Source organism: Schistosoma haematobium, chromosome 2 (assembly GCF_000699445.3).
Source record: "Schistosoma haematobium chromosome 2, whole genome shotgun sequence".
Lineage (NCBI taxonomy): Eukaryota > Metazoa > Platyhelminthes > Trematoda > Strigeidida > Schistosomatidae > Schistosoma > Schistosoma haematobium.
In genome coordinates, this window is record NC_067197.1 from 12,872,702 (window position 1) to 12,885,439 (window position 12,738).

Sequence of the window (12,738 nt, forward strand, 5' to 3'; positions counted from 1 at the left end):
GTGTTAATTGATATCTGGGTTAAGTTATTGATTGCTTGAGTTTACAATGAGTGAGAGGATAGAGAAAGATTAAGGTTCAAGCATACGTTCAGTCAGACTGACACATACTTTTACATAGTGGATCAACTGTCCAACTTACAATCAGTAGGTAACTAAAAATATAACAGGGTTGTTAAAGTACAATGAATGAAGACAATCACGTACAAGGTCATTGGAAAAGATTGGCATAACACTTGTGAACTTAAAGGGAAGCTAACTTTTACATGAAGATGTAGTTTGGAATGATAAATGAAGTTCCATCTTTAAAGCATCTAGCTCAGAGGACCCAACCATACCAAACACATCCACCTAAGCTATCAAATCTCTCTATAATTATCATGAGATGTGTTGTTCACTAAAGAACAGAAAACTATTTGAAAGCCAAAATTGTAGCGACGTTGTAATTGACTCTTTAACAAAGTAATTATTATAAGTAATTAGAGTGCTAGTTCTACATTATTTGACTGGATAATATGAAAATGATATACTAAGAATATAAGAATGTTACAAACGAAATATTTAGAAAAAAGACTGATCACATTGTTCCTTTCTCTTATCACGATAGTTTACGGTTAACTACTGACTTTGTTTGGATACAAAGGTCAGGTTTCAACCTAATGATTGTTAAACCCTCTATAAATCTCGATATAATATTTACTAATTATTTTGAATGTCCTCATCTTATTCACCTAATGTCGTTTAGATATCATGAAATCGAAGTATGAAGACTAGTTTGCTTTCTGAGACCTAGGCTTATCAAGATGTTATAGTTGAATTCATGAGACATTTCAAGCTAGACCACCGTGAAAAGCCTGGAAGCACCGAATGGTCGTCTCACTCTAGTATGGGATTCCTCAGCAGTGCGTATCCATGATCCCACCTGCGGGATTTAAACCCAGGATTGGTTGAATTTTGACACTAACACCATTAGATGCCGGCTTCGCGGTCTAGAAGTTAGGCGTTCGCGCGCGAGGCCGGCACGAATCCCACGGGCAGGTTCGTGGATGCACACTGTTGAGGAGTCCCATACTAGGACGAGACAGCCGTCCAATGCTTCCAGATTTTCCATGGTGGTCTAGCTTTATTTGACTCATGAATTCAACTCTTAAAATTAGTTAAATCTCCACATAACCCCCTCTTGATAATTATCAAGACTTGTTGTCAAAGTAAACGAGGTACAATAAATTCACTGTATTTTACAAAGATTATCATTCTTTATTATTATTCCTTTTTCAAATAGATTTCATTACATAAAGGGAAAGAAGTGATTTCTCTCTTTCTCATATCTGTGACTTCAAATGTTAGTCAAGCATATTTTTCTAAATCGACCCCTTGTTGGTTGCTAACTTAAATACATAATAATCAGTGTTTAAATAAAGTATATGCAACGAGAATCATGAACCTATTTTATATCGACTAATATTTGTCCTGTATTATTTGACTAAAACATACAAAATATTACAGAAAACAAAACAAAAAAATACAAATACAGACCCAGTGATTGGATCCAAATTTTTAAACCTTTTTATCCATTTTCCATTACTTTTAAAAAATAAAAGCACCAATGTCAGTAAAATGTCATGATAAATAGAAATTCCATTTATTTCATCAAAGAAATTTGTAGAAATGTGTCTGATTACAGTAGGTTATCATAGAAGAGAACGATAATTTATCATATGAATTTCTAATTATGAACGAATTCCTTTCCATTAAAGATTGATAGTAAACTGATGAATCATTGTGAATCAAGAATTAGCTGGATACGTTGTTTTATAGTCGTCATAGTACTTTCAGTAATACACACTTAAAAATTTACAGTTAGATCAAACCTGATAAGTCATCTAATTGAATGCTAGATTTGGTTCACAAGCTCTTCTAGTAACCCCCAGGCTAAATCTATACAACGACTTGAACACGAGAGAAATATGCAAGAAACGCTTTACTCCAAAAGTTCGTTTATGTTCAGAAAATCTGGATATTTATAGTATTTAAGATGGTCCTGGGCTTCCGGAAAATTCTAGAACACTACTAAGCATGGTAACCGTATAGGTAATCATCCAATCAGAAACTCGACATGTGACTTCTCACTTTCTAGATGTTTCTGGCAAAACTTTTATTGAATGCTGATTGGATAAGATGCTTCTCAGAGTTTTCAGAACCTTCGTTGGCTTTTTTCAAGGAGTTTTCTGGATGTCTCCAACAAACCTCATTTAAGAACGGCTAGATAATGTATTTGTTATAATTTGGGATTAGTTAAGAATTATGAGAACTCAAACTTTCTTGGGGAATGAATTTTCTAATGTAAGATGATCTTGTATATTTTTTTAACTGAATATGTCTCCCGTCAGTCACTGATTGATTAAAAGTCACTTTAACTAGATATATCATAAATATTCGTTGCTTTAGGAAAAATCTAATGTACAATTTAAACTTTCAGGTGGCGAAAATTTGTAGTTACCAATCGGGTGTTTTGATAAAATTTTAAACTCAAATGTATATCCTTCTAAGTTTTATTATCAAATATGGAATGAAGTTTAATTATCTGTACAATAGGGCTGAGTAATAAAACCATAATCCAGTAGTGTGTAAATCAATTTAAGTTACTCAATAAACCGTAAAGATAGCAGATTTGATCCGTATCCGATTTTCGATACACTACACTACACTTAAATAGTTACATTATACTTACATGTATACTACTCATGTCAATATAGGTAGCACACACAATAATACTTAACTCAAACTAGTAACAGTGTAAGGACTCTGAAAAATCTAATTAAGTTAACGAAAATGAATAATCAATATCCATAAAGACAAGTTTTATTTTTTTTGTTTTACACTCCATTTAATACCAGACTAACTTGTAGAAAAATTTATTACATTCATTGAATATGTTAAACTTGTCTACATTCTGTTAACACTTTATTTTTCTTCACCATATAACTATCCATTTAAGGTTAGTCGTTTTTTTTTTTGATTGGCTAAGAATGAATTGTAAATTAGCTACGATTATTTTCAGTTTGTCCCTATACTGTACACTCGTTGATAACACGTCAGAAACAAAGGTAAAACATCTCTAAAAAAAATTCGTTAAGAATTAGATACCTAGATCACCAAATCGATTACAATGAAACAAACGATATTAATTATTTTACAGATAAGTTTGTGTAATAGTATCCTTCTACTTTTTTTCTCCTCTAATCATAAATTCATACATTGAATACTCTTATTCATCCATTTAGTATGTTTTTAGTTTTGTAAGTTAAACAGAAGTTGAGAGAGAGAGAGAGAAAAAAAAAGGTATATACTAAACTGATCATAGATACAATGAAATTGTTCAATGATAGATCTTTCGTTATGGATACAAAGATAATCATCAACAACAACAACAACAAAAAAGAAGTTGGAAATTGATATTTTCCATCGTTTTTCTACAACATTTCTTTGTCGTTTAGTGATATCGAGTGTATATATATATATGTGTGTGTATGTGTGTATTTTTGTGCATAAAGATGTAGACAATAAACTGTGTATACTTTTTTTATTATATGCCATTTGACACTGACCTAATAATCGGACATATCTCCCTTACATTGATATTAATGATCAGTTCACAAGTGATCTAAATCATTTATTTGATAGATAAATAAATATATAAATACAGCATGGATATATTTTTAAATAAAGTTTCTTTCTACATTAAGTGTCACATGTACACTATGTGTGTATTTTATTGACTGTCAGATTAGTTCAGTAATTTGAAGGGTTAAAAAGTCAATATTATCACTTGTAGGGACTCATCAAACAAGAAATGTTAAGAAATATAACTTGGTGATTGAATTGAACTCTTTAGCTTTGAATATTAATGAGAAACTGTTATTAAAATCGGTAAAGTCCTGTTTAGCTTTTTTTACAGGAGCGAGATTAAATGTAGAACCAAGTGATTTGAGAACGAATCGGTAAGATTGTATCACTTACTTATGTATGTATGTTACCCCTTATAGGCATAGACCACTGACCAATGTTCTTCAGTCAATTCTGACCATAGCTCTCTTTTCTAGTTCTTCGCAAGTGTTGTTCGTTCTTTTACTGTCATCCGTCCATTCTCGAAGTGATGTATTCTATGGAGTAGGATTGTGTACATTTTCTTCAATATGATAAATTTTACTAATCGAATGATTATTAGAGAAAATCTAAACTAAACTATTCTTTTCGTTTTAATTTGGATATATTACATAGATATAAATATAACTAATGGAGCATGTTTGTAGCTCAGCAGGAACTTCTATATAAAGCAGACGCCTGAATACCGATTACCACGACGTGCAATGCTATCCGGTATTGGAAATGGTTGGAAGAAAGTTAGGGGCGGCCAAACCAAAACGTGGCATCAGTGCTTGAAGTCACTAACTTCTAGTCTGAGCCATGTTGGTAGATGCAGACTACTTGGTTGGGGTCCGCGTGACTATTGTAACCAATGGTTGGAGACTCTTGGTGACATGGCTGAGAATCGATCACAATGGCGTCGGTGTATACACTCCCTGTCTTCCCTTAAACTAAGAGATTAAAATCGCTTCATACCTTTCTTTCTACGAACCAATTTTTTCTTCTTGTACTATATCTCTATATGCAATCTTTCTCATATATATTACCACCTTTGACCTAACCACTGCTATGAATCCGGTGTTGATCTTGTTGTGCTGATGCGGTATGGCAACCTGGACCGATGCACATATATGCCTGGTCCTACGTCGTAGCTGTAGTAGACGCCGAAGGCATTCTCATGAATGACAGTGAAAGTTTTTCGATCAAACCACGAAACTCAGAGGGCACAACAGAATCAAAAGTATAAATATAAGTACAAATTATAGTATTATTACTATTATTTTCATTCAGATTAATAAACGGAGATAAACTTTTATCCTCAGTTTTCAACTATACATTTTTGTGCGAGAACTTAGGATACTTTCTCCTTTCACAAACCTAAGTTATTGCTCTACAGTCAGTAGTCATTAAACTTCAGTAATTGTCATTTGAATTATTCAGTCAAATAAAAAATATTCGTAATGTAGATGATATAATAGGAGGATATAAATTATTTTCTATTTCTGCCCGTTATGCTACTAATAATACGATAATAAGAATGGGGACTGAGATTATACTACCACTAAATTGGATACTTAATTGATACGATATACACAAACTGGATCAAGTTATACCAGGTACACGATTTGTGACTAAATATAAAGAACCGCATTATAAATTAGACAGTACTTTATTCAACACAACTATAAAATAGTCTATACTCAGTGAGTTCAGTGTAAAAATCAAAATTAGAAGGGAAATCTTATGTTTGGTAGTTAGTAAGCTGTACCTGTCAGTCTATGTTCACTGATCAATCACATTTATTTCAATGGGAACATCTGAATAGTTTATTTATTCTAAGATATTTCTCTTTTACTGACATTTTATTAACATACACCTTATATGTACTGATCTTTAATAATGAATATAATGATTATCAATTAGCTTTTATGCTTCAGTAAACTCCCCAGCAAGAAAGCGTAACAGTAAGTTAAAACTATGTCGAAAATGAGAGTTTAGAAAAACACACTATATAACAATAGAGAAGTGTTACTAATAAATCACTTTAACTGTAACTAATCTCTACGACATTGGATCAAATGCAGTAATCAACAAGTGTTGAGATACCATTTCAGCACGAATGAATTAACATAACTATTCATTCAGCTTGATAATTGTATGGTGAACCTGTTAGATTAAAATATAGATGGTAATGAAAATAGACAGTAAGACATATTAGATACATTCAGTGGGATTTCTATCATTACATCTGAATTTATTATTTGTTTTAGATTAAAATAATAATTTGAAAGGTTTTCTTTATTCAGACAACATTTCACTTCACTAAATTTCATTTAGAAACCTGGTTCAGACTTTGTGGCCTAAGGATCTGACTCTGATTATGATAACAAAATATAAAATTCGGCTACTTTCGTATGTAATTATTGACTTGATTAGTTCTAGAAATTAACAGAATAAGTCAAATACGAGAATGAATTTTGGATACGCATATTTCATACACTGATGATTGATTCAGAGAAAGTCAGAGAAACGAAGCGGAGGAGAGAACTGGAGACGATAAACATACCAGCTCCGTTTGATCAAACGTGGCTCAATATTTATAGCCAGATAAAAATAAGCCAAAGACATGTGACAAATAGAGTAAGCGATTCACGCATACACTCATATAAAAACAGTCAGGGCTGATGATAAGCGAATAATTGACAAGGTCAAAATGTAACTCAATATGAATAAATGAATTTATCTGTCCGAAAGCTAAAATACTCCACGTGTGACACACATTTTGCAGATAAATTCCGTTTTCCCATTGTTCTATTAAAAACTGATAATTATTTTCATAAAATGCTCAGCTAGTAGTTGAAAAGTTGTTCTTTTTATCGTCTTTGTTTTAAATTACTAAGTGAGTAACGATGATTGGTAAGACAATTCTGAGACAGAATTACAAGAATAATTTTTCTAGTTTGGCGTATGTGAAACGAAGAGCTTAATAAAGAAAGTGGGACGCAGCCGTAAACCATCATCAGGCCACAGGTAAACCTAAGGAAGAGGTCACTCTATTTAGTACAAAGGCCCAATAAATGATTAAATATAATTCAGATTACTGACTAATATTTAATAGTATGTCTTGTACATAAAAAGATCAACCGTATGGTAAATGAAGCTAAAAGTAACGAAGTAATGAAATATGTCTTCACAAAATAATGTTAACTAGGATTTTGAAAAAAAAACAATTTTTATCGGAACAAGACAGATATGATCCTGAGATGGCGGAGAAGATTTGTAGCTCTGGTGCACGGTTTAAGCGGAGTTTTGTTCTCTGACCTGGATGATTTGGTCGTGGAGGTTTCATTGTTCTATTGAACAGCATCATCAGCACAAACTTCAGTTAGAAATGAAGTGTTTTATTTTCTCCACATATGACTCACAGCTTGTCCTGTAGACCTCAATCTTGAATGGTTATTGCTAACCTTTAACCTGTCATTGTCCACTTCTTTATTTTGATTGTATCTCCCATTGATACAATTCACGTCTACCTGAAGTTTGTACTGTTGATATTGTTCAGAAGAACAATGAAAACACCATGATCAAACCATTCAGCTCAGAGAACAAAACTCCATCTAAACTAATAGGATCTCAATATAAATTCTAGTACATTTTTATCATGGTTAGCTGTGAAATCTATAACCTACTTCTTGATGTACTTGTATTACAGAGTTGGTATTTATTCCCAATCACTAAGAGACCTAATCATAAACATTAAAGAAGTACAAATTATTAGAAAATAATTCCAGTATAACTATTTAGAAAATTCAATATATTTCAATATCATTGTTTCAGTTCTTTATTTATTTAATTAATCAAATGTTTGATGTTAACGGCCGATAGATAAATCACCAACTGTCAATAATACCAATGAACTATAAAAACTTTCAATTTTTGTTGTGTTTTGTTTAAATAGAACATAAATTCTTTTCATCTTCACTTCTTTATATTTATAATCATCTTATTCTATTGTTTTGAATGAATGAATGAATCAATGTGTTATTGTTATCATCTAATGAATTTGTTATTTATATATTAGACAATACACAATACTTTGATGTTAATATTTACATTCTACTTTAAATATTTAAATATGAATATAAAAATAGAAGAGCTAAATTTAAATACAATTTATATTAGTATATAATTAATCAACAATTTATAAATGAATCTTCATAATCAATATGAAACAAAATGTTCATTTTGTTGTATCTGACATCAGCTAATTAGTTAATTGTAAATGTATATCACTATATTTTATACAATAACAACAAGAAAAATAGTTATTTAAAGTATTAACTTTACATAATATCTGATTAGATTGATAAATGAATATATACTGAACACATAAATATTGTTACAAAAGGGAACCGAATACATATGTGCCACACCAATCATATGGTTGGTGTGTAAGCTGTGATACTGCTTGGGTGCCCAAACTGAAGTAAATGGTTTTATTAGAGCTCCATATCCGCAGAATTCGATCTAAAGATCTGATCCACAAAGCAGTGAAGCAACATTAAGAGATGTGGTCCTATGGTAGACGATGACCAATAATTGCTTCATACTCCATTTGTTTCCTCAGGATCGTGGAGCTCATGTGCACTATTGGTCTGGAATCAGGGTTTCCCAACTCCTCTAAGTGGACCCTCCATATCCACCAACCCGGGTTAAAGCATTGAACATTCACTTTTCGTCCTCTCAGTCCTGTACATAACACCCCTGCCTCGAGAAGTCAGTGAGTTGGACTTCTCTGTCAGTGGCTGTAATCGCGTGGTTATGTGAGGTTATTTCGAGAGGGAGAGCTGAATATTCCCGCCCTTGACTGTACCAGGGCATTTGGAAGCGTGTATATAAACATAAATTCTAAAGATATCATTACCAATTGAATCATAGTAAAAGAAACAGATCGTACATGCTAATTATTAACTATGGTCAAAGTTATTTATTTAAAGTGTTAACTTTGACGAAAAAAAATGATTAGATTTATTAGTATTGTATGTTCAATATAAACACTTATAATTCATTCTAATACTTAACGACTATCTTCATTTTCACTCACAGCTAACTTCTAAATGATTACTATATATCTATGTAACAGGATCATACTTTATTTCAATAAATGATATCATAGGTATAGTTGATTGACAACTACCATTTATTTTTATTCATTTCATTGAAAGCCTAGGAACTATTGTTAAATGTTACAATTTAATAGTTGAATTCATAAGTCAATTGAAGCTAGATTACCAGGAAAAATATGGATGTACTGAACGGCCGTTTTGTTCTAGTACGGGACTCCTCAACAGCGCGCATCTACAATCTCATCTTGCGAGGTTCGAAAAAAACAATATTCATTAGAATAACAGTTAATAACAACTAAAGATCTTAAATAAAACTAAACACATATCTTAGTGTTATATCCCGATAAGAATAATGAATGGTAAATTTTGGGATCCATTTATGGACCAATACTATGCGTATATTTTTATCGTATAATTGTTAAATAACTAAACTATTCATATTCATGTCCCTCTTATCATAAGCTTTAATTTGATCTATGAGTATTATTATACGATTTACCATTTTGGAGTTATGCCCTGTCTATTAATTACTATCTCTCTCATTCACAGCCACATTTGGCTAAATCTTGTACAAATATTATTTCCTATTTTCTGGTACGATGTGATCTGTCTGGTTGGTATATAAACCCAGTATATGTGGAATAAATGATTCATATCACAGAGGCTGAGATTGGTGTTCTGGACTTAACTGGCTGGGCTAGGCAGGAAACGGGACCGATAAGCACTCAAGACTGCTCACACGAGTTTTATGCATCGTTGGTCCGATCGATAGTTCACTGCTCTCTAATTGGCGGTATCATTACGTTATACATTAACAGGGCACTCAAGTCACAAGTTATAACACTTATGTAATGAATTTCTAACCTTACTATTATCAAAACTACTATTCGATTGACATTCATAATGAGATATATACACCAAAAAGACTTTGTATTTGCAAAATTAAGTCAATTATTTCATAGATATCTGTTTAATTACTCTTTTAAATATTTTTTTTCTGAATCATTTAAACAAATTATCATCTTCTAGGTGAAGTTAAAGAAAAATAAACTCATGAATATGTTTATTTCTTTTTTTGTCAAATTTTTTTTAATTTTAAGATTCAACGACAAGAACAAGAATTGATTAGTGAATTGCATCAATTTGTTGGTGAACGTAATATGCATCATATACAAAATCAACCAGATCAAGAACAAAATATTGAAATTGCTGAAAGTCTATTTAAAGATATTGCCAATTCATTAGATAATCAAGATATGGAATTATTGTTAATTCGATCAAATCTATATGAAAAAATTACTGAATTAAATCATTTAGAATTAATTACAGATAAATTTGATGCGATTAAATTGGAAATATATTTCCGAACTGGAGCTGTAAATCTAGGCTATTTAACAAATGAATCAGCAATGAATAATATACATCATCACGCTGACGATGATGATGATGAAGATGATGACGAAAATTATGAAGATTTATCTATGCCTCCAGAATGTAGTTCATCTTCGACCGGTTCTAATACATCGTCATCCATAGAATTGGCTAACAGGTAAATTTTTACTTCTTTACTGATTATTCTCTATTTTTTTTCAATCAATAACTTGATTCGCGAAACTACTTAATTAAAAATTTACAACCTGAAGTATGGTCCAATTTAGGTAATCTTTTAGTTCGTTTATTTGTCTGAATAGTTTACCTGACCCATATACATTTATCATAATTTATGAGTAGACATGGCTTCGGTTTATACTTGACAATCAATATGAAGAGGAAAACGTGTTCAATAATCGCATTAAATAGAATGATATATAGGTTTTAATTTAAATTTGAACATTTTCACCATGTAAAACTTTGATAGTACCTTTTTTAACTAGTCTTTTAAAGGACTTCATACCACACTGCTACGTTGAACATGGAAGATTTTTTCACTTCAAATGAATCCAATTTTTTTTTTAAAAAGAAGAGTGTCAAAATAAACTCTGTCGCTGATTGACTATAACGGAGAAATCATTGAATGGCACGAAGCCCTAAATAATTGTTTCATCATATTTACTCACTCATCATAAGTGCACTATAGGGACCTCACCATGAAGAGACCTCTGGTGCATCAGATCTGATGGTTTTGACGAATATATCGAAGGGTTCCTTAAATATATGCTCATGAATTCATTTTATTTCATTCAACTTTCACCAACTGTAATCAGTGATATTTAAATATTAAGATTTCAAACAACTCAATAACCACTTGGATTCAAGTAATACAAATTAGTCAGTCTATAATGTAAATAATAAATGTCACAATGTAGCGAGGTTTATAGGAAACATAATGAAGTTATACGCTATGTCGATTTGTCATGACCAATCAGTAGATCTAAGGAAGCCTCCTGAAAATTGTTAGGAATAATAACAGATTATGGAGCTCAGTTGAACAATCCACTGGGTCTCTAAAAAAAACAAAAATTTACTGAGTTTTTAAAGTGTATTCCAAGGAATTTGAAGTTCTATATTGTTCATAATTAATTAACAAGACAATGACACTCAATAAAATTCACCACTAAATCTATATGAAATTACTGTGATAATAAGTGAACAAACGCTAACACTTTTAGCATAATCGGAAGTTAGCTTGATTTATTCCACAGGAAAGCACTTCAACTGTTGTCCAATATAAATAAAATTTTAGAACATAGTTAACTTAATAATGAATTAAAAGACTCTAGTTTTAGGTTATTTGATAGTAAACCATTAAAGATTCTAAGCATCTCATGTTATTATCTTTTCTTTAATTTTATTGACTAAATATAGACCATGCATAAATTCAACAGCTTGTCAAACAGATATAAGCTTAACAGACCCAAACGATCAATGTAATTTAACTGTTCAACAGATTCAACTACCAAATAAGCAGTGCCGTACACGAGCATGCAATACAGAGTTAATATCGATGATAAATCAAGAAACAAATACACGTCCACGTGGTATTCATACAATAATCACATTTTCAGATATTTCTTCAAATGCAGCGTCGGAAGAATTTTTAGCTAAACTTGATAAAGAAACAATAAATTTTGATGAGATGGATAATCTAACTAGAGCGAGGATACGTCGTAAACTTCATGAACGTTTTAATACAGTTGATCAGATATCAAATGGTGGTAATAGTAACGGTATTTTGTGTAATGCGCCATATACATCATTGCATATTGGATCAAATGGAACATCGCCAGCCTCAATAACTCAGCCAACAAATGTCAATAACAATACTACATATAATCATAACGATGTTCATTCAAGACGTTATAGCTCTTATGACAAACGTTTTCATTTTTAAATACGATTTCTCTTATTTGAAATATGCATCCACGTTTCGGTGTTTTAATGTTTCTTTATTTAAAGTTTCATTAAATTCATGGACACTTGTAAACAAGTGACAATAAATTATAACCTAGTACACTGTTTTATGACTATTTTATTCTGTACTTATTACGTTAGGAAATTATGAGATCTTTTTAAATATTTGTTTCCATAACAACTTTATAGCAAAGAAATTTATTCCACACAACCAGTTTTTAGAGTTTCAATAGATCTACATGATTAAAAACCAAATGACAGGTATTCGGTAATGAATTTGAAATTAATGGTAGCTAACGAAAGTTAAACTCTATTCTCAGGGACGTTTAGTTTAAGTTAAGGGAACAGATCTCAGTTTAATTAGTTGGGCAGAAGTAAACTGTATGGGCGATCTTGGAAATCGCAATTAGCCTTGATCCGGATACTAGCTAATCAGAAAACAGTATTGTGGTGATGAAACAGTGTGCAATAAAAACGTGATAAAATGTCATGGGGGTAAGAGTTTTGACATTCATAATGAACCTTTGAATGCAAGTTGTTTTCTACAGTAAAGGAAAATGGTTAAGGGTTTGGAGATCGGGTTAAGAGCTAGGATTAGACATTGAGGTTACAATGC

The 12,738-nt window shown here is 31.5% G+C and overlaps 1 protein-coding gene across 1 annotated transcript in view; it reads left to right on the forward strand.

Moving 5' to 3' along the window:
• Window positions 1-12,330, forward strand: part of MS3_00006225 (uncharacterized protein) — a gene marked incomplete at its 5' end in the record, with an annotated part of 43,801 nt that extends 31,471 nt beyond the window's left edge. The window contains 2 exons of the mRNA XM_012941491.2: window positions 9,872-10,320; window positions 11,577-12,330. Coding sequence (XP_012796945.1) covers window positions 9,872-10,320; window positions 11,577-12,102 — 975 coding nt within the window. The 3' untranslated portion in view covers window positions 12,103-12,330. The remainder of the gene's footprint in view (window positions 1-9,871; window positions 10,321-11,576) is intronic.
• Window positions 12,331-12,738: the final 408 nt, after the last annotated feature.